Source organism: Gorilla gorilla, chromosome 3, assembly GCF_029281585.2.
Source record: "Gorilla gorilla gorilla isolate KB3781 chromosome 3, NHGRI_mGorGor1-v2.1_pri, whole genome shotgun sequence".
Lineage (NCBI taxonomy): Eukaryota > Metazoa > Chordata > Mammalia > Primates > Hominidae > Gorilla > Gorilla gorilla.
The window spans coordinates 47,513,183-47,538,585 of record NC_073227.2 but is presented as its reverse complement, the minus strand read 5'-3'; the positions used below and the strand labels follow the sequence as shown (position 1 = coordinate 47,538,585).

Here is a 25,403-nt window from a genome sequence, read left to right as displayed (position 1 = left end):
TGATTTTTTTTATAAGAATATTTGTTAAGTGGTTTTATACCCCTCCATATTCTTAACATAAATATATCTCCTGTTAAACTGGGAATTTTTTTTAAATAAAAGGGTTCCTTGCAATAGGACTTAGAAAAATGTATATTTATTTAAGCATATATGGAGTAAACTGACTTTCACAGCCAGTTCTATGGCCTGAATTATTGGGAGTAAAAATGTGCATTCATAATGACAATGCAAAATCTTATATTTGCTTGAAATCACAGAGGACCTTGAATTTTCTGAAAATTGTGTTGATACTCATAGTTAATAGTTAACTCTTATGAGTTAGTCACATGGTAAACAATGATAAAGCATTAAATGAGCTGCTCTTCTGATTGTAGCAAGTTTAATGGCAATTTCCATTTTACTTTATTTACTTAAGTGTACTTATGAGGCAGGGCGTGGTAACTTACTCCTATAATCCCAGCACTTTAGGAGGAGGAGCAGGGAGGATTGCCTGAGCCTGGGAGGTCAAGGCTGTAGTGAGCTGTTATGCAACTGCACTCCAGCCTGGGGAACAGAGCGAAACCCTGTATGAAAAAATAAAATAGGCCAGGTGTGGTGGCTTGTGCGTGTAATCCCAGAACTTTGGGAGGCCAAGGCAGGTGGATTACCTGAGGTCAGGAGTTCAAGACCATCCTAGCCAACATGGTGAAACCCTGTCTCTACTAAAAATACAAAATTAGTCCGGTGTGGTGGTGCATGCCTGTAATCCCAGCTACTTGGGAGGCTGAGGCAGGAGAACTGCTTGAACCCAGGAGACGGAAGTTGCAGTGAGCCGAGATCGTACCACTGCACTCCAGCCTGGGTGACAGAAAGAGGCTCTGTCTCAAAAAAAATAAAATAAAATAAAATAAATGGGCTGGGCATAGTGGCTCACTCCTATAATCCCAGCAATTTGGGAAGCTGAGATGGGAGGATTGTTTGAGCCCAGGAATTTGAGACCAGCCTGGACAACCCAGTGAAACCCCAAAACCCCATCTCTGCCGAAAAAAGATACAAAAATTAGCCAGGCCTCATGGCTCCTGTGGTCCTAGCTACTTGGGAGGCTGAGATGGGAGGATCATTTGAGCCCAGGAGGCGGAGGCTGCAGTGAGCTGAGATTGCACCACTGCACTCCAGCCTGGGTGACAGAGTGAGACCCTGTCCCTATTTAAAAAATGAGATGTGCACTTATGGCCTTTGGTATATGATCCTAAACTTTTCTACAAAGGTAATTTGAGCACAACCTAGACCTTTATATTACAATATTACCATCCCCTTTAACAAATGTAATTCTATACTATTAGGTTATCTCATATCACTGGCAAGCTATATGTACAATTCCTTTTCTTTTTTCTTTTTAGCCAGGACTAAAAGAAGTGGTAGAATCCTGTCGAGGAAAAAATCTTTTTTTTTCTACCAATATTGATGATGCCATCAAAGAAGCTGATCTTGTATTTATTTCTGTAAGTATTTTCCTTTGTTGTGTGAATTTTAATGTATTCTTGTCTATATAAAAGTTTCATCATACTTTAATAGTAAATCCATTGGTATTAAGCCTCTACATTGCTTAGTATAGAGTTGTCTGGTGAATTTTGGTTGTCACTTTGTCTGACAGTTCACAAAACCCCGTAATCATCTAGTCAAATATGTCATTACAAGTCATTGAACAAGTAAACTCAAAGTTCTAATCTGAGATTTAGAACTAGGAAATGGGCGGGTGCGGTGGCTCACGCCTGTAATCCCAGCATTTTGGGAGGCCAAGGTGGGCAGATCACAAGGTCAAGAGATTGAGACCATCCTGGCCAACATGGTGAAACCCCATCTCTACTAAGAACACAAAAATTAGCTGGGCGTGGTGGTGTGCACCTGCAGTCCCAGCTACTCAAGAGGCTGAGGCAGGAGAATCGCTTGAACCAAGGAGGCAGAGGTTGCAGTGAGCCGAGATCACGCCACTGCACTCCAGCCTGGTGATAGAGTGAGACTCTGTCTCAAAAAAAAAAAAAAAAAAAAAGAACTAGGAAATGCTGGTAACATGAGAGTACATGTGATGATAGTATATTTCGTATTTATTTCATTATTTCTTGTTTCCAGTGGTTGGCAGAGGTGAGATGAAGAAAATCAGTTTGCAAACTTACAGGCATCTCCTCTCTAAATGAATTTTACATTAATTGTTTGTAACTTGGCATATGTTGGTTAGATTATCAGGCTAACCAACAGACACCTTTACCTCATAATGTGGCTGAACTGTCCTACCTTTATAATGAAAAAAACAGAACCAACACTTGAGATTAAACTCTAGTAAACCACTATTTGAACCAAAGCAACTTACATCTTGCTGTCCTAGTAACCATCTACTCAAATATTCTGTATGTAATGATATAGCTATCACCAGTTGGAAGCTGAGTGAGGTTGTTATATGACTTAAGATCTTTACGAGCTGGGCATGATGGCTCATGCTTGTAATCCCAGCACTTTGGGAGGCCAAGGCAGGCGGATCGCTTGAGCATAGGAATTTGAGACCAGCGTGGGCAACATGGTGAAACCCTGTCTCTACTTAGCTGGCCGTGGTGCTGTATGTCTGTAGTCCTGACTACTTGGGAGACTGAGGTGGGAGGATTGATTGAACCCTGGAGGCTGAGGCTGCAATGAGCCATTATTGTACCTTGCACTCCAGCCTAGGTGACAGAAGGAGACCCTGTCTCAAAAAAAAAAAAAAAAAAAAATTCAGTCTCTTCTTTTTGACCTCCTTAATCACTTCAGAGAAATTGATGCAGCTTTTATGACTTACCTACCCATCCCCTATTTAAACTTGCAGAAAGTTAGAGTGGAGGCATAAAAAAATAAGAAAATATTTTGGAGTAGCTAGGTACCTGGAAAAAATCAATGAGTTACTTAGTCTAATTTTTAGGTGACCAGAGCCTGGAATGGTAATAGAATAATTTTCTGCAGAAAGGACATTTAAAAATAATCTGTTTTTGAATGCCAGACAGGAATTATTTTGTAGCAATCAGTTTTCAACTGTTGTTTTCAAAGCTCCTTTACCAGGGGAAGCTGTCTGATCATCTCCCATCTCTAGCCAGTTTCACCCTACATCATGAGCTGTCTTTGCCTTTCCATACACCATTACATGTAACTCTTGCCCTAAGTTGTTCCATGCATGTAAACAACTTTTTCCTCCTGCTTTTCACACCTCAACTCAATCTTCAAGTTTTGATTTATTTTCACTTGGTTCCTTTATTTAGTCTCCCATTGGGTTATAATCTCATCAAGAGAAGAGAGTTAGTACTACTTACTATTAGTTCAAAAATAATTCCTATTCCCTTTAAGTTTTAGACTTTTCAGAGCACTTTCATTTTTGTCAGAGCATTATAATATTCATGTGTTAGTTTTTAGAAAGCTCACTATCCTCATTTTCCAATGAGGTCACTGAGGCAGAGGCAGCCACACTTCTCCAAGGTTACATGTAATCCAAAACTAAATGCCTAGACTCTGGGCCCATGATTTTTTTTTTTTTTTCTAAATGAAAGTCTTCGCCCATTGGCCAGGTGCAGTGGCTCGTGCCTGTAATCCTAGTACTTTGGGAGGCTGAGGCAGGCAGATCACTTGAGGTCAGGAGTTTGAGACCACCCTGGCCAACATGGTGAAACCCCGTCTAAAAATACAAAAATTAGGCGGGTGTGGTGGCGCACTTGTAATCCCAGCTACTCAGGAGGCTGAGGCAGGAGAATCGCTTGAACCCAGGAAGCAGAGATTGCAGTGATCCGAGATCGCGCCACTGCACTCCAGCCTGGGTGACAGAGCAAGACTCCATCTTAAAAAAAAAAAAAAAAGCAACTCTTTGTCCACATAGTATTCTATATCCTGAAGATGATAGGGAATGTCTAGCTTTAATGAACTCAGAAAGCATTTGTAAATGATATTGCAATATTTTAAAAGACTGTTGATATAGGACTGTAAAAATAGGGGAATAAGAAAGGAGGCCAGGTGCGGTGGCTCACGCCTGTAATCCCAGCACTTTGGGACGCTGAGGTGGACAGATCACCTGATGTCAGGGTTCGAGACCAGCCTGGACAACATGATGAAACCCTGTCTCTACTAAAAATATAAAAAAAGTGGTGGGGTGTGGTGGCGCATGCCTGTAGTCCCAGTTACTTGGGAGGCTGAGGCAGGAGAATCGCTTGAACCTGGGAGGCAGAGGTTGCAGTGAGCCGAGATTACACTACTGCTCTCTAGCCTGGGCAACAGAACAAGACTCTATCTCAAAAAAAAAAAAAAAAGACTTTAAAACTTATTTTTAAGGACTATAATAATATATTATGTACAATAAAGAAAGGGAATAAAAGGCTTACATTTCATTTCAGATTGTGAAGTCCTTTAGGATAACCGTCTCATTCATTTATGTATCTTCAGGGCTTAGCTGGAATCTGCCTGCCCTAGTTATCTGGCATATAGATAGTAGCTTCCTAACAAAAATTTATTGAATGAGTTCTCTAGATGCTTCAAGCTATTTCTTCTGATTATTATATTTATAAAATGTATTATTTCTGTGGAACTAACAGAGGATTAAATCAGGGCTACTGATGATTGTTAACTCCACACTTTAACCAGTAGTTCAGGGTATATCTTGAAATCCCTATCTCACACTGTTCTTTATCCCATCTACTTACATCAGGTGAATACCCCAACAAAAACCTATGGAATGGGGAAAGGCCGGGCAGCAGATCTGAAGTATATTGAAGCTTGTGCTAGACGCATTGTGCAAAACTCAAATGGGTACAAAATTGTGACTGAGAAAAGCACAGTTCCAGTGCGGGCAGCAGAAAGTATCCGTCGCATATTTGATGCAAACACAAAACCCAACTTGAATTTACAGGTATAAAAAATGAAGCATTAGAATCTGGTTATTCTTATGTAAATACTGATGTGTTAAAGTTGCCCATAATTAATTCTAGCTTAAAACTTTCCTTTGCATTGGGATTCTAGGTGCTGTCCAACCCTGAGTTTCTGGCAGAGGGAACAGCCATCAAGGACCTAAAGAACCCAGACAGAGTACTGATTGGAGGGGATGAAACTCCAGAGGGCCAGAGAGCTGTGCAGGCCCTGTGTGCTGTATATGAGCACTGGGTTCCCAGAGAAAAGATCCTCACCACTAATACTTGGTCTTCAGAGCTTTCCAAACTGGTTAGTATATAGCATTCAACTCTTCATTAAATTAAAGCCAAATATTTATTTATTTCAAGCCTGATAAACTACATAGATACTTTTTTAATAGTAGTAAGAGGTTATGCTTTTGAAGATCATATTCTTGCACATTCAAATTATGAAATAATTTTCACAAGGGAGATCATATATGAGGGTATAAAAGATTCTGAAAAATTCTGAAATCTTAAAATAGTAATTTGGTTTTTATCACTCTTTCCCTCTTTACCCTTTTTCTTAATCATCTGTCCTCTGTAATTTAAAACATTTTCCCTTTCTAACCCATCCATTGTCTCCTCAAATTGAGCTCATCAGTATCTTATATATCTCCCTCAGTAATTTGCATCAACGCAATGAAATATAAACTTAGATGTATAAAATTGCTGTTTTAGCTTATCTTACTCTTCTCTATGTTTTTTTTTTTAAGGCAGCAAATGCTTTTCTTGCCCAGAGAATAAGCAGCATTAACTCCATAAGTGCTCTGTGTGAAGCAACAGGAGCTGATGTAGAAGAGGTAGCAACAGCAATTGGAATGGACCAGAGAATTGGAAACAAGTTTCTAAAAGCCAGTGTTGGTAAATTCAAATTTTTCTCTAGTAGAAAGAGCTAGTGTTTATTTACTGAAGGCATATTATTTGCTGGTACCAGTGCTTTATATATCTCATTGAATCCTTATAACCTGTTAGGTAGATGCTGTTATTTTCTTTTTTAGAGATGATTCAGACTCAGGGAAATTTGTGCAACTTGCTCAAAGTCATGCAACTGAGTGACTAGATGTTTCTAACGCCAAAGCCATATTATTCCTTACTGCATACTGCATTGCACTAGAGCAAGGGTGGGCAAACTATGGCCTTTGGGTCAAATCCAGCCCACAACTTGTTTTTGTAAATAAATTTTATTGGAACACAGCCATGACCATTAGACTACATATTGTCTATGGCTGCTTTTGAGCTACAGTGGCAGTTTAATAGTCTCCTCAGAAACTGAATGGTCCACAAAGGCTGAAATATTTACTGTCTGGCCCTTTACCATGAAAGTTTGCTGACCCAGACCAGGCACAGTAGCTCATGCCTATAATCCCAGCACTTTGGGAGTCTGAGGCCAAGGCGGGCAAATTGCTTGAGCCCAGGAGTTTGAGACCAGCCTGGGCAGCATGGTGAAGCCCCAGCTCTGCAAAAAAAAAGACAAAAAATTAGTCAGGCATGGTGGTGCACACCTGTAGCTCCAGCTACCTGGGAGGCTAAGGTAGGAGGATCACCTGAGCCCGGGAGGTCAAGGCTGCAGTGAGCCATGTTCATACCCCTACACTTCAGCCTGGGCGACAGAGGGAGCCTCTGTCTCAAAAAGAGAAAAAGTTTGCTGACCCTGTGCTAAAGAATGTGGGGCAGTCATACTAGATGAATGAGAAAAAAATAGGAGATAAAAGGAAACAATATAAAAAGTTAAACGTAGCCATAATGAAATTTTAGTTAGAAAATTATTTGGAAGTTACTTGTGGAGTTGTTTAGTTGCCTGCAAATTTTACATAATTTATAAGCCCATTATTTATCCATCTGAATTTTATTATTAAAAAATCTTAGTATAAGCTTTCTGATTTAGTATAAAGAAATTTGTCACATGATTGAGTTTTCTCGTTCTTACATGAAAATATTGTTCATTTTTTTCTTTCTGCAGGGTTTGGTGGGAGCTGCTTCCAAAAGGATGTTCTGAATTTGGTTTATCTCTGTGAGGCTCTGAATTTGCCAGAAGTAGCTCGTTATTGGCAGCAGGTATTAATCTTTATAGGTAATAATTTCTGTTTAGCCAGGCATAGTGGTTCACACCTGTAATCGCAGCACTTTAGGAATCAAGGCAGGAGCATCACTTGAGCCAGGAATTTGGGACTGGCCTGGGCAACATAGTGAGACCCCATCTCTACAAAAATTTTAAAAATTAGCCAGGCATGGTGTTGCACACCTGTAGTCCTAGCTACTTGGGAGGCTGAGGTGGGAGGATCACTTGAGCCTAGGAGTTGGAGGCTCCAGTGACTGACTTATGATCGCTCCACTGCACTGTAGCCTGGACAACAGAGTGAGACCCTGTCTCTGACATAATAATAATAATAGCAATAATAATAGCAGTTGCTGTTTAGCTTCTCATTAAGCATGTCACTTTTTGTCCATGAAATGTTTTTGATGGAATTTATTTATTCCAGGAAGTCAAAAATTAGTATATTCAATTTGCTTATTTTATGTTTATTTATTGGGTATCTGTGTTTTTAATTTATCTTTCCTGCTAATCAGTGTTGACGGAAGTTTGTGATAAGCCAGTATTCTAATTTGCTCCCAGAGTAAAACAAAAACAATTATCCTTAATTATAATTCTTCTCTTTTTTTTTTTTTTTTTTGGAGACAAGATCTCACTTTGTCACCCAGGCTAGAATGCAGTGGTGCCATCGCTGCTCACTGCAGTGACCTCCCGTGCTCAAGCAATCCTCCTACTTCAACCTCCCAAGTAGCTGGGACTTCAGGAACGCACCACCACATTGGCTAATTTTTTTATTTAAAAAATTTTTTTTGTAGAGACAAGGTCTCACTATATTGCCCAGGCTGGTCTCAAACTCCTGGGCTCAGCAGTCCTCCCATCTTTGCCTCCCAAAGTGCTGGGAATATAAGTGTTAGCCAGTGAACCTAGCCTAATTCTTCTCTATCTTGAAAGGCATAAAATCAAAATAAAATAAGAACCTATATTGTAACATTGGTCGGGCATGGTGGTTCACACCTGTAATCCCTGCACTTCGGGAGCCTGAGGTGGACAGATCACTTGAGGGTTGGGAGTTCGAGACTGGCCTGGCGAGGCTGAGGCATGAGAATTGCTTGAACCCAGGAGGCGGAGGTTGTAGTGAGCCAGGATTGTGTCACTGCACTCCAGCCTAGATGACAGAGCGAGACTTCGTCTCAAAAAAACAGAACCTATATTGTCATGCTTTCAAGTGGTTTTGTATCTGTTGATATTTGTTTTGGACCTGTCAGACTCACAGAGCTAAAATTAGAAACCCCTTCCAAATTGGAAGCATTAAGTGAGCTCTGGGAAGTAGAGTTGATGTTTATTGAATGCTTACCCTGTACTGGGTACTCTTTTGGGCACTTTACGTACAGTATCTCATTTAATCCTCATCACTAACATTATCCTCTTTATTTGATGAGGGAACTGACATGGAGATATTAAGTAATTTGCCCCAATTACTAGTCGGTATATGTGCCTTTCCCAAATATTTTCCCCGAGTTTATAATTTTTCAGGTTTCAGCAGTAGATATGGGAGGGAATCTAAAGAAATGCACGTTTCTTTTTTTAAAATGTTTTGCTTTTTAGAGACAGGGTCTCACTGTGTTGTCCAGCCTAGATTCCAACTCTTGGGCTCAAGTGATCCTTCCACCTGAGCCTCCTGAGTAGCTGGGACTACAGGCGCACCACCCTGCCTAGCCGGAAATGCACATTTTTAAGTGAAAACAGATACAATTAGTGTCATTCCAGTCAATCCATCATGATGGCTTTATCTCACTGTTCATTGTGTGAAAAATGCAGATAAACTCTTGATTTTCCAACACTTTGGGCTAATTGCTTAAGCTCTCAGGGTTTGATTGAGATGGTCCCTGGAAGCTTAAAGCCTTAAAAAAGTTTCTTTTGCTTTGCCCACCTGGTTACCAACCTAAATTTAACAGATTAAGTGATCAGAGACCCTTATAACATTTAGTTAGTTAAAAAACCTTGTCAAATAGTTGTGGTGTTATGGTTCATCCAGAGGCAGCTAGAACTCTGCACATTGTTTGTTGCCTGTCCACTTTCCGCTGAAACTGAATTTTTGTGAATAGTGGGGCACAAGCAAATGAAGGAATACTTTGGGGTTTCATTGCTTGTAGCTTGTTTCCACAGAGTTTGGAGACACGGGCTAAGGAGAGTATGGTTTCCTATGTGCCTTATTTAGGTTGGTCTCATAGCTGAACCTCGAATGCGCTTAGAATTAAAACTTGGTTGTGCGCTCCACTTTTGGCATCCATCCTAGCCTTATGCATGGAAAATCAAGCCAAATGAAATTAGAAATTTTTAGAATGGCTTTTTATTTTTTATTTTTTTTAATTTACGGCAGGGTCTGGCTCTGTCGCCCAGCTGGAGTGCAGTGGCATGATCTCGGCTCAGTGCCACCTCTGCCTCCTGTGCTCAAGCCATCCCGCCTCAGCCTCCCAAGTAGCTGGGACTACAGGCACACGCCACCTTGCCTGGCTAATTTTTGTATTTTTTGTAGAGACAGGGTCTCGCCGTGGTGCCCAGGCTGGTCTTGAACTCCTGAGCTCAAGCAATTGCCCACCTCGGCCTCCCAAAGTGCTGGGATTACAGGTATGAGCTACCACTGCTGGCCTAGGATGGCTTTAAGGAAGGGGATGAGTGATTTTTTTTTTTTTTTTAATCCATAGGCACTAGAGTTTGGTTAATTTTTGCCTCTTGTTAATATGTAAGCATTGTATTTGTACAATAGCACTGACCATAAAATTCTGAGTAATGTGTGTCATAGGCTGTGCCTCTTTTAACTAATCATTGCACAATTGTACATGTAATTTCAGGTCATAGACATGAATGACTACCAGAGGAGGAGGTTTGCTTCCCGGATCATAGATAGTCTGTTTAATACAGTAACTGATAAGAAGATAGCTATTTTGGGATTTGCATTCAAAAAGGACACTGGTGATACAAGGTATCAGTTTTTAAAAATATTTCAACCCTTTTGAGATTGTGTTAACTCATCTTAATTTTTTGATTGGGAGAGGTGTACATAAAATACATGTATATATATAATATAAAGAATAAAAATAAATATCCATATCTTCACCACTCTACCAGCTTAAGAAATATAATTTTACCTGTATCTTAAACTCCCTGGTATTAGAATATAATGCCACATAAAGCTTACCAATACTGATATTTTTTTCCTATAGAGAATCTTCTAGTATATATATTAGCAAATATTTGATGGATGAAGGCGCACATCTACATATATATGATCCAAAAGTACCTAGGGAACAAATAGTTGTGGATCTTTCTCATCCAGGTGTTTCAGAGGATGACCAAGGTAAGGCTTTGAGTCTCGTGAATCATTTTGAGTCCAGACCTTAAAACTTTTTATCTTTTGGAAACCTTAGGTTGTTCAGTTTTATCATGTATATCATTGGTAGGCCCTCTTTTCAACCTCATTTCTCTGAAATTAAAGTCTTAGGCATAATGTCATCAACACTGATTTGAAGTGATCAGCTGTGGATTGGTCCATTGATTTTTCCAACATACTCCACAAATCCCCAAAATTCCAAAGAGATGCTTCCAAAGCAGGGTTTGGGGCCTCCCACCATCACTCCCATTGATACTGCAATCAGATTATTCCCAACTCTTCCTGCAGTCCTAGTGTTAGAATACCTATAGTACTATCCCCTTATGTGTGGTTTTGCTTTCCACGGGTTCAGTTATCTGCGGTCAATTGCAGTCTGAAAGTACTAGAAGGAAAATTCCAGAAATAAACAATTCATAAGTTTTAAATTGTGTGCTGCTTCATCCTGCCTGGGACATTTATCATTCCTTTGTCCAGCATATCCACATTCCATATGCTACTTAGTCACTTAGTAACTTTTGGCAATCAGATTCAAAAAACAGGTATGTGTGTAAGTATATATAGGGTTCAGTACTCTCCACAGTTTCAGACATCTACTGGGGGTCTTGGAATGTATCCCTGCAGATAAGGGGGGAACTACTGTAATGTCATATAACTCCTTTCTTATTCTGTTTTTTTTGTTGTTGCTGTTGTTACAGTGTCCCGGCTCGTGACCATTTCCAAGGATCCATATGAAGCATGTGATGGTGCCCATGCTGTTGTTATTTGCACTGAGTGGGACATGTTTAAGGTAAGGTAACAGAAAAGATACTAAGGAAAATTCTAGAGGTGTTCCACTATCAGCGGGGTTGAGTATGTGTTCATGTATGTGGTTTTTTTTTGTTTTTTTTTTTTTGAGATGGAGTCTCGCTCTGTCGCCCTGGCTGGAGTGCAGTGGTGCAATCTCGGCTCACTGCAAGCTCTGCCTCCCGGGTTCACGCCATTCTCCTGCCTCAGCTTCTTGAGTAGCTGGGACTACAAGCTCCTGCCACCACGCCCAACTAATTTTTTGTATTTTTAGTAGAGACGGGGTTTCACCATGTTGGCCAGGATGGTCTCGATCTCCTGACCTCGTGATCCACCCATCTTGGCCTCCCAAAGTGCTGGGATTACAGGTGTGAGCCACTCCGCCCGGCCCACGTATGTGTTTTAATTGTTCCTGTGGTTTGTCTTTACAGGAATTGGATTATGAACGCATTCATAAAAAAATGCTAAAGCCAGCCTTTATCTTCGATGGACGGCGTGTCCTGGATGGGCTCCACAATGAACTACAAACCATTGGCTTCCAGGTAATCATGATCCTGGATTGTTTTTTTTCTTTTTGTTTGGTCTTTAGTGTTTGATTCAACAACTGGGGACTATAATCTAGTCAAGTTGACATCAAAAGACCATCACAGCAGGTCAGAATATGTTTGGCTAATTAAGATGATACCTTCTTTCTAGGGAAGTTCTTTTGGGGAACCAAATCAATATCAGAAGTTTATTTCAACAATTAGGAAAGTGCTCATTTGCTTTTTAAACCCATTGTGTGGGTTTTAGAATTTTCTTATTTTCTTTAGCAGTAACGTAACTCTGGGGCAACATGTCAGTTCTTTAGGAAGTCCCTATGGGATTTTTCTGACTACTCTGCTTCTCTACTTCCTCCCTAAATTTGCGATCTAAAGGTAGAGAAAGAAAGAGGTCTTGGTCAATCAGCAGGTATTCATCCTATACCTTCTGAGTACTCAGCACTGTGCCAGTGCTGTGAGGGGTCTGAATGAAACATATGGGAGTTTCAGTGGTACTGGCCCTCTTCTGATTCAAAGTTTGTGAACTGGCCAGGCATGGTGGTTCACACCTGTAATCCCAGCACTTTGGAAGGCTGTGGAGGTGGATCACTTAAGGCCAGGAGTTCGAGACCAGCCTAGCCAACATGGTGAAACCCCGTCTCTATTAACAAATACAAAAATTGCCGGGCGCAGTGGCTCACGCCTGTAATCCCAGCACTTTGGGAGGCTGAGGCAGGCGGATCACAAGGTCAGGAGTTTGAGACCAGCCTGGACAATACTGTAAAACCCCATCTCTACCAAAAATACAAAAATTAGCTGGGTGTGGTGGCACACACCTGTAATCCCAGCTACTTTGGAGGCTGAGGCAGGAGAATCGCTTAAACCTGGGAGGCGGAGGTTGCAGTGAGCCAAGATCACACCACTGCACTCCAGCCTGGGTGACAGAGCAAGACTCCATCTCGGGAAAAAAAAAAATAATAATTAGTCAGGCGTGGTGGCCTGTGCCTGTAATCCCAGCCACATGGGAGGCTGACGTGGGAGGATTGCTTGAGCCCAGCAGGCAGAGGTTGTAATGAGCTGAGATCATGCCATTGCATGCCAGCCTGGGTAACAGAGCAAGACCCTGCCTCAAAAAACAAAAAACAGTTTGTCAATTATGGAACATTTGGAAAGCTGACAGAAGCCTCCACCCAGAACAGTGTTTTTGTATGTTACATCTATTTCAGTTCTCCAAGGAGTCCCAAAAGTATTAATAAGGAGCTATTTTCCATTTCCTCAGAGCAGTGTGCATATGGGGATAGGAGGATGGGGAGGTGGAGTAAGTTAGGGAGAATAAAAAAATATGCCAGGGGGTTGTTGTCAACGTAGTGCCCAAGCAAGCAGAAAAGCAGCAGTGTTTGATAGCTTGCTATGCACATCTCAGCACCAGCTGTCTTGGAGAGGTACCAGTAAGGCCTAATCTGCTATTCAAAAATATCTGATCTGTTTCTCTTAACCTCTCACCAACTTGTTGAAGGTCCTTATTTAGAATTCAGTGCCCATTTCTCATTCATGAGAGATTTACTTGTGGAAAGAATCAAATGGCATCCTTGTCTGTGAACTCTTCCATCCAAGACCTTGGGGACTCTTCTATTCCACCCCTCCCTAGTGAGTAACAACATGACTGTTTTTCCCAGTCATGACTAAACTCAGGAATGTTATTTTTAAAAGGTTATTTGCAAGGCATAGACACATTTTCTCTCATTCCTGTTTTACTCATCTAAGGGAAAAGATATGTAGAGAAATACATATTTTAAATGATTTTAAGTTATTGTAAAAGTTAACTTTCCTAGTGAGAAATTAAAAAAAACAGTTAGGAATGGAATCACGAAATAAGGAGAATTTGTAAGTCACTGAGACAACTGGTTAATATAAAGCAGAAGCCCTTTCTTTGTGGTATGAGTCAGAATTAAATATTAATTTTTAATTCAAAAGACATGAAAAGTGAGTAGTATGTTTATCTCTGCTGTGGAGGGGAGATAAATTCATGACTGTTGAAGTAGTAGTGTTTTTAATGATAAGATGATGATTTTGAATATATGGAATAAATGAAAAATGTGATAGGCAAAACCAAAATTGATTATCATTTAGTGAAGGCTGGCTTGCTGTATGCTAAGCACTTTACCTAATTTAATACTTACCACGACCCTTTGAGTTAAGTGGTGGTAACACAATTTACAAGTGAGGAAGAAAGACCTAGAGAGTTTAGGTAATGCAGCAAGTGCCAGTCAGGATTCCAGCTGGGGCCTTTCAGACTCTGAAGTCTGAATTCTTAAGAATTATGCTGGCCGGGTGCGGTGGCTCACGCCTGTAATCCCAGCACTTTGGGAGGCCGAGGCAGGTGGATCATGAGGTCAGGAGATCGAGACCATCCTGGCTAACACGGTGAAACCCCATCTCTACTAAAATACAAAAAAAATTAGCCAGGCGTGGTGGCAGGCACCTGTGGTCCCAGCTGCTTGGGAGGCTGAGGCAGGAGAATGGTGTGAACCGGGAGGCGGAGCTTGCAGTGAGCGGAGATCACACCACTGCACTCCAGCCTGGGCAACAGAGTGAGACTCCATCTCAAAAAAAAAAAAAAAGTATGCTGTTGGCAGGGCACAGTGGCTCACGCCTGTAATACCAGCACTTTGGGAGGCCAAGGCGGATGGATCACGAAGTCAGGAGTTCGAGACCAGCTTGGCCAGCATAGTGAAACCCCGTCTCTACTAAAAATACAAAAACATTAGCCTGGTGTGGTGGCGGGCGCTTGTAATCCTAGCTACTTGGGAGGCTGAGGCGAGGAGAATCGCTTGAACCTGCGAGGCAGAGGTTGTAGTGAGCCAAGATCGTGCCACTGCACTCCAGCCCAGGCAACAGGGTGAGACTCCATCTCAAAAAAAAAAGAATTATGCTGTTACCAATCGGGCACAGTGGCTCACACTGGTAATCCCAGCACTTTGGGAGGCCGAGGCAGGCAGATCACTTGAGGTCAGGAGTTCGAGACCAGCCTGGCCAGCATGTAAAACCTCATCTCTACTAAAAATACAAAAATTAGCCAGGTGTGGTGGTGCACGTCTGTAATCCCAGCTACTCAGAAGGCAGACAGGAGAATTGCTTGAACCTAGGAGACGGAGGTTGCAGTGAGCCAAGATCAGGCCACTGCACTCCAGCCTAGGCGATAGAGCAAGAGTCCATCTCAAGAAAAAAAAAAAAAAAAAAGAATTATGCTGTTAGCTTTTGCAGGTTTTTTAGTACAAGGGAAATTGAAATGAGAATGGAGTTTGAAATAAAATATGAACTCACTGGAAACTGGTAGGTTAATTTCATACATGTTTCTAAAGACAGTGGTGGCACATAATTGACTACTTTGAGGGAGTCAGGTGTGGGGAATGGCAGGAGTGAGAAAGTCTAGATATGAATATTACAATGGGGTATAGATTAATTCTAGAAACAAAAAATAGGGAAGAAACCAAAGATCTGTCATAGCAACCCAGACAACTTGAGAATCCTTTTCTAAGAAAAAAATCTAGATTCCCCCTGCTCCCATTTCAGTACATTATAAATTCTTACACTTATATAATTGTTAATAGTTCTCTTAAATTTTATTTTTTTTCAGATTGAAACAATTGGCAAAAAGGTGTCTTCAAAGAGAATTCCATATGCTTCTTCTGGTGAAATTCCGAAGTTTAGTCTTCAAGATCCACCTAACAAGAAACCTAAAGTGTAGAGATTGCCATTTTTATTTGTGATTTTTTTTTTTTTTTTTTTTTTTGGTACTTCGGGATAGCAAATATCTATCTGCTATTAAATGGTAAATGAACCAAGTGTTTTTTTTGTTTTTTTTTTGAGACAGAGTCTCACTGTTGCCCAGGCTGGAGTGCAGTGGCGCAATCTCGGCTCACTGCAAGCTCTGCTTCCCAGGTTCACGCCATTCTCCTGGCTCAGCCTCCCAAGTAGCTGGGACTACAGGCACCCGCCACAGTGCCTGGCTAATTTTTTGTATTTTTAGTAGAGACAGGGTTTCACCATGTGAGCCAGGATGGTCTCAATCTCCTGACCTCGTGAACCACCCGTCTCGGCCTCCCAAAGTGCTGGGATTACAGGTGTGAGCCACCACGCCTGGCCCATGAACCAAGTGTTTTTAAGGAAACAAAACTATTTTTTTAATCATCAGATTTATACTAGCTATATGGATATTAGCATATCTGGTAATTATGAATCTAGAATTTTTTTACATATTTTTATAATACTGTTAGCTCAGTTATTGGATGAGTGAAAGATAATCATGCTGGTTTTAATAGTGTCAATTTTTGTAAAATAAAAATTAAACTTCAAACTCTTTACTTTATAAATTGTCCGTAGGCCACACTTTAATATCACATTATAAAGGGAAGGACAGTCTTCATTTCTCCTGGTTATTGGTTTGTTTGTCATTAAAGATATATTTTGAATCCATGAAATTGCTATGCTAAATAGCCTTTACATGTATGGTCTGGTTAAAGTTCCTTTGTTCCTTTTGTTTTAATAAAATGTGTCACTGATTTTTTAGCTCAAAATCATCACTGTTAATTTCCAGTCACCCCAAATATGGTTAAAAGATTTTTTTTTTAATCATGAAGAGAAAATTAGTAGTAGTGTTTCTTTCTCTCCCCATTATTTCTTGGTTTTCCTCACTAATCTTTTTTTTTTTAGTCCAAAAGCCACAAATATTTATCTTGGTTTTACATTTTAATTTCCATTCTTAATTGTAATTTTTTTCTTTAAATAAGGAAACCAATATAATCTCATGTATAAAAACTTAGGAAATATTTTACAAGTTACGTATAGCATCATTCTAAAATAAGAATTTTTTTTTGTTTTCTGTCTGCTTTTTTCTTATGTCTCTTGTTGAGTTTTATATTTTCAGTGGTTATTTTTGCTTGTGTTAGATCATTATTAAAATATATCCAATGTCCCTTTGATACTTGTGCTCTGCTGAGAATGTACAGTTTGCATTAAACAGCCCAGGTCTCATCCTTCAGGAATTTTGCAGTTCAATGAGAAGAGGGAAACAAATATAAAGATGAGGACAGAAGCATCTCTACAGATGAAAATTACATAAATAAAACATTCTCCATCAACAACTATATGGGTGTAATTTTTGTCAATTCACAAGTAACTGAGTCATGACAGCCTGACATTAGATGGGAAAAAAATGACACCTCACTTTTTAGAGAAAATGGTATTATATCATTCTCTCAAATGATGCAACAAAGGGAGGGAATTTAGCAAATAAACATTGGCAAACTGTAGCCCCTGGGTCAAATCTGGCCAGCCGTGAGTGAGCTAAGAATGGTTGTTACATTTTTACATGGTCACATGTTAAATGGTTTGACCAGGCATGGTGGCTCATGCATGTAATCCCACCACTTTGGGAGGCCAAAGAGGGAGGATCACTTAAGGCCAGTTTGAGACCAGCCTGGGCAACTTACTGCCTAGGCAATAAGTAAGACCCCGTTTCTACAAACAAACAAAGCACAAACATTTTGAATGGTTATACAAATCCCTACATAATATCCTCAACTTTACCTCTTGGCTGGCAAAGCCTAAAATATTTCCTACCTGGTCCTTTAAGAAAGTCTGCATACCTCTGAAAGAGACAAATACTAGAGTTCGAACATAAGGTGAGCCTTTACTCATAAGACTTTGAAGTGAGGATGAGTTTATTAATTAGAATTTGCTTTACATTTCTGCTTGAAAATATTCTTGTATTCTGCTTAGTAATTTTATATTCTAGTAACGGCATTGTAAGTCCAAAGATGTATGAAGATGTATGCTAAAGCAGATAGAATTAGGCACTTGTCCTGTCCAAATGAGGAATTTTTAAACTTTTAAATGGTTTTTTTTTTCTATTTTTAGACATCTAATGCTATAGATTCAAACTTTTTCTACTCTTGTCTAGATATGCCAAATGCTGGCAAAAAATTGTTCTTTTTTTTTTGTTGTTCTTTTTTTTTTGAGACAGAGTCTTGTTTTATTGGCCAGGCTGGAGTGCAGTGGCACGATCTCAGCTCACTGCAACCTCTGCCTCCTGGGGTTCAAGCCACCGTGCCCAGCCTAAGAATTGCTATTTGGATGTTGCTGAATTTGTAAAAACACAGCAATAAGCAAAATCCTTTTGAACAAAGAAGTCCTGAGTTCATCTCATTGGTGGACTGAAGCAATTCTGTAGCAAATAAATCCTTTGAAAGAGCTCCAAAAAGAAGAAAAAAAGAAATAGGTACTTGTGCCGGGTGCAGTGGCTCATGCTTGTAATCCCAACACTTTGGGAGGCTGAGGTGGGGGATCACCTGAGGTTAGGAGTTCGAGACCAGCCTGGCCAACATGGTGAAACCCTGTCTCTACTAAAAATACAAAAAAATTAGCAAGGTGTAGTGGCACGCGCCTGTAATCCCAGCTACTCAGGAGGCTGAGTCAGGAGAACAACTTGAACCTGGGAGCGGAGGTTGCAGTGAGCCAAGATGGCGCCATTGCACTCCAGCCTGGGCAATAAGAGCGAAACTGTCTCAGAAAAAAAAAAAAAGAAAAAGAAAAGAAAGAAATAGGTACTTGTTTTAAATTGCAAGATGTTTCAATGCCTGGAACTGATACGTAAACAATTATTGTAAGATATAATTACTGGCCGGGTGTGGTGGCTCATGCCTGTAATCCCGGCACTTTGAGAGGTCAAGGTGGGTGGATCGCTTGAGCTCAGGAGTTCAAGACCAGCCTGGGCAACATGGCGAAACCTCGTCTCTAAAAAAATACAAAAAATTAGCCATGAGTGGTGGTGCGTGCCAGTAGTCCAAGCTAACTGGGAGGCTGAGGTGGGAGGATCACTTGAGCCCAGGATGTCAAGGCTGCAGTGAGCCGAGATTGTACCACTGCACTCTAGTCTGGATGACAGAGTGAGACCCTGTCTCAAAAAAAAAGAAAAAGAAGTTACTGGTAAATGGAGGAAAATGGGCAAAAGAGGGCTCATAGAGCCAGATAAACTTGCTGTTTGAAATGGGAGGAAAAACTCAGTAATTAGGCATGTAACTTAACAGCAATTTGAGACCTTCATGTGAAAAGTTGAAAGAAGGTGGTTAGTCTTTTTTTCTCTCCTCAACCAGTTAAAGACAATTGTTGTTTTTTTAATGATACAAACTTTCAGTTTTTAAAAATATATATATTTAAATTTTTATACCTGATCCCTACCACCAGGAAAAGTTTCAATTTTTTATTAGCTAATATATTTTTGGTAGGGCAGAGGAATATTGGTAAGATTACTAACTGTACTTAAAATTGAAAATAATAGGCTGGGCGCTGTGGCTCATGCCTGTAATCCCAGCACTTTGGGAGGCTGAGGTGGGCGGATCACCTGAGGTTGGGAGTTCGAGACCAGCCTGACCAACGTGGAGAAACCTCGTCTCTACTAAAAATACAAAATTAGCCAGGTGTAGTGGTGCATGCCTGTAATCCCAGCTACTCAGGTGGCTGAGGCAGGAGAATTGCTTGAACCCGGGAGGTGGAGATTACGGTGAGCCGAGATCATGCCATTGCACTCCAGCCTGGGCAACAAGAGTGAAACTCCTTCTCAAAAAAAAAAAAAAAAAAAAAAAAAAAAATTGAAAATAATATATGGACATGGTAAAAAGACATTCACATAGATACAAAAGGATGAACAAAATCTCTCTCCTACAATTTTCTCTCCTACAATTCCACTTAAGACTTCTTGGCTAAGCTACCTGAAAGCCTCATTTTTCCCATCTGTAAAACAGATAATCCATCTCTAACTCGAAGAATTGTTACAAAGATTACATGAGATGAATGTTTACACAAAGATCTTATTGTCACAGTGACTGGCAGGCAATGAGCACTCCTGTTAGCACCATAACAAGCTGGTCCCACTGCACCAGAACCACGTGTAGGCTCTGGAATCACTAGAAGGACAGTAATTAACACTGAACATTTTGGACAGGCACTATGTAAAGTCCTTTAGGTGCATTTTCTCATCTGTTCCTCACGTAAGTCTTTATTTCATTTCATTTTTTACTTCCCCATGTTATTCTAGGACTCATTTAAGTCTTTTGAGGTAAGTTCTGATCCTGTGATTCAGACTACAGGCAGAAGGCTCGGAAGATTTAGCAGCTTGCTCAGGGTCACACCTTAATAAGTGGCAGAACCAGAATTCAGGACAGACTATGTGACTTTTCTCTCCAGCTTTTAATATTAGTCATTCTGCTTCTCTGGATATATAAAGGTGCCCAGGTAAAAGTCATTCTTCTCAAATGCAAAGAATTAACCAGGCGTCAGGCCAATACTTGTCATGCAGACTTAAGCCAATACTTTGTTATGCAGTACTTGTCACTGGTGCCTTATCTTCCTATTTCTCAAGAAAAAGCTAAAAATCTGGATTTGGTGGTGTGGTGTTTTTTGGTTTTTGTTTTTTGAGATGGAATGTCTGTCGCCCAGGCTGGAGTGCAGTGGTGCAATCTTGGCTCACTGCAACCTTCACCTCGCAGGTTCAAGCTATTCTCCTGCTTCATCCTCCTGAGTAGCTGAGATTACAGGCACCCACCACCATGCCCGACTAATTTTTGTAAAAATCTGGATTTTTGTATAAAATCTCTCAATTTATAAGTGTTGCCACGATGTTTAAAAACAAATTTTTACACTACACACACCAAAATATCTATGAAGGGTAGATCTAGATCAAAGGTTGCTAGTTTTTAAAAAAAGAAAACCCTAAATTCTGACATAATTTTAGATTTACAGAAAAGTTGAAAGAATGGTACAAAAATGCTGTATACCCTTCTTATTCAGTAAATATTAATATTATATTTGCTTTGTTTTATCCTTCCTGTATACATCACACATAAAATTTATATTTATATAAATTTTTTTCCTGAATGATTTCAGATTAAGTTGCAAGGCCAGGTGCGGTGGCTCATCCCTGTAATCCCAGCACTTTGGGAGGCTAAGGTCAGGAGTTTGAGACCAACCTGGACAACATGGTGAAACCTCATCTTTACTAAAAATACAAAAAATTAGCCGGGCATGGTGGTGCGCACCTGTAGTCCCAGCTACTTGGGAAACTGAGGCAGGAGAATCGTTCAAACCCGTGAGGCAGAGGTTGCAGTGAGCTGAGATTGTGCCACTGCATTCTAGCCTGGGTGACAGAGCAAGACTCTGTCTCAAAAAAAAAAAAAAAAAAAAAGAGAGTAAGTTGGAGACATGATGCCCTTTTCCCCTAAATACTTCAGGGTTATCTCAGTTTCTGTGGGTCAGGAATTCAGGAACAGCTTAGCCAAATGGTTCTGGGTCAAAGTCTGGTTGTAATCAAAATGTCAACCAGGGCTTTGGTCATCAAAAGGCTTGACTGGGGCTGGAAGATTGTCTTCCAAGATGGCTTGCTCATATGACTATCAAGTTAGTGCTGGCTGTTGACAGGAGGCCTCAGTTCTTTGCCAACTGGATCTCCTCATAGCGCTGCTTGAATATCCTCATGACACAGCACAGCAAGTTGGCATCTTCAAGAGTGAAAAAACCAATAGAGGACAAGACAGAACCTCCAATGTCTTTCATTATCTAGCCTCAGAAATCATACCCCATCATTTCTACAATATCCTGTTGTTTAACCAGATAGCTCTATTCACTGTCTGAAGAGACATGGATATCAGGAGGTGATAATCACTGGGAGCCATCTTGGAGGTTGGCTATTGGAGTTTTATTTCCTAAAAAATAAGGAAATAGGGCAGGTGCAGTGGCTAACACCTGTAATCCCAGCACTTTGGGAAGTCAAGGCAGGAAGATTGCTTAAGCAATCTGGCAAAACCCCATCTCTACCAAAAATACAAAAATTAGCCAGGTGTGGTGGTGCATGCCTGTGGTCCCAACTATTTGGGAGGCTGAGATGGGAGGATTGTTTGAGGTGGAGGTTGCAGTGAGCTGAGATCTCACCACTGTACTCCAGCCTGGGCGACAGAGTGAAACTGTGTCTAAAAAACAAAACAGGCCAGGAGCCGTGGCTCATGCCTGTAATCCCAGCACTTTGGGAGGCCAAGGTGGGTGGATCACCTGAGGTCAGGAGAGTTCGAGATCAGCCTGGCCAACATGGTGAAACCCCATCTCTACTACAAATACAAAAATTAGCTGGGCGTGGTGGCTGGCGCCTGTAATCACAGCTACTCAGGAGGCTGAGGCAAGAGAATTGCTTGAACCCGGGGGCTGAGGCTGCAGTGAGCAGAGATTGTGCCACTGCACTCCAGCCTGGGCGACAGAGCGAGACTCTATCTCAAACAAAACAAAACAAAACAAACAAACAAAAAGATTGTTACTGCTTTAAACTTTCATCCACTAGTTTTAGCATCTACTAATGATTCCTGTCTGAATCAATTATTATAACAATGGTAGCTTCCAGTTTTTGATCAAGTTTGAATCTTGCTTTTACCACTTAGTAGAAATGGGACCTTGGCCCAGATAAGTCAACTTTCTTAAGTCAATTTCTTCATATATAAAGCAAGGATAATACAGTACACTTCAGAAGGCTGTTTGTGAGGATCACATCAGATAAGAGTGTAAAACACTTGGCACAGGGCGTGGTACACAGGAAACACTCCAGAAATGTTAGGGGGACTTTGTTGGTTGCCCATCCAGAGGATCCATTCCCCCTTCTTCCTTCCTAACAGAGCCCCAGTATTCAGATGTTCATCCCCACCTGCTTACCTCACCTTCAGATCCAAGGATGGTCCATCTTACTTTTGTTTACAAATTTCCCTTGCCAATGATTTTTCTTGCCAATGATTGCTTCAGAAACAACCTTGTGACCAATGCTGGCGATTGAGAATTGAGGGGTAGTTTGTTAGTAAGGCTCCTGGGACACATTCCTGAAACAGCTACAAGGAAAGTTGCCCTCTCTTCTCCTTCTGGATGTTGTGGCTGGATATGATCCCTGGATAACAGGTATTTGGTTGTGACAGCCACAGCCACCATCCTACCAGACTAGGGTGAAGCCAACACCAAAGATGGCAGAGATAATAGAAGGAAAAACCTAGATCCTCGATTACTTTGTTGAGTCCCTGAATCAATGAACCTTGAAGCCCACTTCCTGTTTGGTGATATAAATGTCCTTCTTAATGACAAGATTGAATAGGACATTTCTTATTTGAAGCTGAAAATACCCTACTTTTAGAGGTATTGCATTATGATCATTATTAAGAGGAACGGCCAGTCACAGTGGCTCACGCCTGTAATCCCAGCACTTTGGGAGGCCGAGGCAGGGGGATCACCTGAGGTCGGGAGTTCGAGACCAGCCTGGCCTACATAGTGAAATCCCATCTCTACTAAAAATACAAAAATTATCTGGGCATAGTAGTGGGCACCTGTAATCCCAGCTACTTGGGGAGGCTGAGGCAGGAAAATCACTTGAACTCGGGAGGCAGAGGTTGCAGTGAGCCGATATTGCGCCATTGCACTCCAGCCTGGGCAGCAAGTGCGAAACTCAATCTTGAAACAAAAGCAAAAACAAAAATTAGCTGGGCATAGTGGCGGGCGCCTGTAATCCCAGCTACTTGGGACGCTGAGGAGGGAGAATCACTTGAACCCAGGAGGCAGAGGCTGCAGTGAGCCAAGATCACACCCTTGCACTCCAGCCTGGGCAACAGAGTGAGACTGTCTCAGAAAAAAAAAAAAAGAAGAAGAAGAAAAGAGAACAAGCACCAATGGCTTTAGACAGAATAATGAAATAGCATCTCAAGGAAAGAATCAGAAGGTTGCACTGGGTGTGGTGGTCACACCTGTAATCTCAGTAGTATGGAAGTCTGAGGCTGGAGGATCACTAGATGTCAGGAGTTCGAGACCAGCCTGGCCAACATGGTGAAACCCTGTCTCTATTAAAAAAATACAAAAATTGGCCAGGTGTGGTAGCTCACGCCTGTAATCCCAGCACTTTGGGAGGCCAAGATGGGAGGATCACCTGAGGTCAGGAGTTTGAGACCAGCCTGGCCAACAGGGTAAAAGCCTGTCTCTACTAAATATACAAAAATTAGCTGGGCATGGTGGCAGGTGCCTGTAATCCCAGATACTCAGGAGGCTGAGGCAGGAGAATGGCTTGAACCAGGGAGGCGGAGGTTGAAGTGAGATTGCGCCATTGTACTCCAGCCTGGGCAACAAAGTGAGACTCCATTTCAAAAAAAAAAAAAATTAGCTGGGGGTGGTGGCAGGCACTTGCAATCCCAGTTACTCAGGGAGTCTGAGGCAGGAGAATCATTTGAACTGGGAGGCAGAGGTTGCAGTGAGCTGAGATCACGCCACTGCACTCCAGCCTGGGCAACAGAGCAAGACTCTATCTCAAAAAATAAATAAATGAGTAAGTAATCAGAAAGTTGCTAAAGCAAAATTGCTTGAACAGCAGCTGAAATGGAAGTGAACACATGGCCTCCAACCTCCTGGGGACACCCAGAAAGGGTCTGAGGTCCTACGGGAGGTATGGGATAGGGGACATGGAGGAGGGTTCAGTAAGACAACTCAGCGGGTGAAGGTAAGGTCTAATTGTAATGTGTAAAGTAAGCTCATTTGTACTCACCTTTAAGTAACTCTACTTAGAATATGTCAAATTAGGGCCGGGCGCAGTGGCTCATGCCTGTAATCCCAGCACTTTGGGAGGCTGAGACGGGTGGATGACCTGAGGTCAGGAGTTCGAGACCATCCTGGCCTACATGGTGAAACCATGTCTCTATTAAAAATACAAAAATTAGCCAGGCGTGGTGGCATGTGCCTGTAATCCCAGCTTCTTGGGAGGCTGAGGCTAGAGAATTGCTTGAACCCGGGAGGTGGAGGTTGCAGTGAGCCAAGATCGTGCCACTGCACTCCAGCCTGGACAAGAGCAAAACTCCATCTCAAAAAAGAATAATATTTCAAATTAGGTGTCTGTGCACCTATTATAATGCAGATACTGTGAGATGCTAACAGAGGGCGCAGATGAATGAGAGAGATCTTAAGAGAGGCAGGTACACAAATAACTGGCCCAACCAAGAAAATAGCCATAAGTGATTTTAAAAAATGCTGTGTGGACACAGAGATAAAGATTACTCCAGCTGAGGAAAACAGGAAGGCTTCCCAGAAGGAGGGTGGCATTTGAGGTGGATCTTAATAAAGAGACATGATCTTAGTAGGGGAAGGGTGGGTTTGAATTGGCAGGTCCATGGCAGAAGCAATGGGAAGAAAAAGATGGAAGCAGGAAGATTCAGGCTGCTTTTAGGGAAAGCAAGCTGTCTTTTTTTCTGGAGTTGAAGGGAGTAGGAGGAGGAATAGCTGGAGAAGACTGGAAGGTTAGATCAAGGACAAATTGTGGAAGGCCTTGAACTCTACACTGAGCTTGGGCTTCATTCACTTGTCAAAATAGAGACACTGATGGTTACATAACATTGGGAATGTACTTAATGCCACTGAATTGTACACTTCAACATGGTTAAAGTGGGCTGGGCGTGGTGGTTCATGACTATAATTCTAGCACTACTAGGTCCTGACTTCTTACATAGTGTTATCAGGACCTTGTCTTGGCCTGGGCTGTGTCTGTTACTGCTTTTTGGGATGAGACAGCCTAATACAGGAAAACTTGTTTTTCTCTTTTAGTTTTTATTTCTTCTTTCTCTAATTTCTGCCTCATTCCCCCCTTTAATGCTTTTTATAAATGAAGTTTAATAGAAAGCATCACTATTATT

The 25,403-nt window shown here is 41.3% G+C and overlaps 1 protein-coding gene across 1 annotated transcript in view; it reads left to right on the top strand.

The window, feature by feature from the left end:
• Positions 1-16,802, top strand: part of UGDH (UDP-glucose 6-dehydrogenase) — a 28,800-nt gene extending 11,998 nt beyond the window's left edge. The window contains exons 3-12 of the mRNA XM_055384808.2: positions 1,380-1,481; positions 4,691-4,891; positions 5,002-5,199; positions 5,645-5,792; positions 6,892-6,986; positions 9,816-9,946; positions 10,188-10,321; positions 11,050-11,141; positions 11,569-11,679; positions 15,296-16,802. Coding sequence (XP_055240783.1) covers positions 1,380-1,481; positions 4,691-4,891; positions 5,002-5,199; positions 5,645-5,792; positions 6,892-6,986; positions 9,816-9,946; positions 10,188-10,321; positions 11,050-11,141; positions 11,569-11,679; positions 15,296-15,406 — 1,323 coding nt within the window. The 3' untranslated portion in view covers positions 15,407-16,802. The remainder of the gene's footprint in view (positions 1-1,379; positions 1,482-4,690; positions 4,892-5,001; positions 5,200-5,644; positions 5,793-6,891; positions 6,987-9,815; positions 9,947-10,187; positions 10,322-11,049; positions 11,142-11,568; positions 11,680-15,295) is intronic.
• Positions 16,803-25,403: the final 8,601 nt, after the last annotated feature.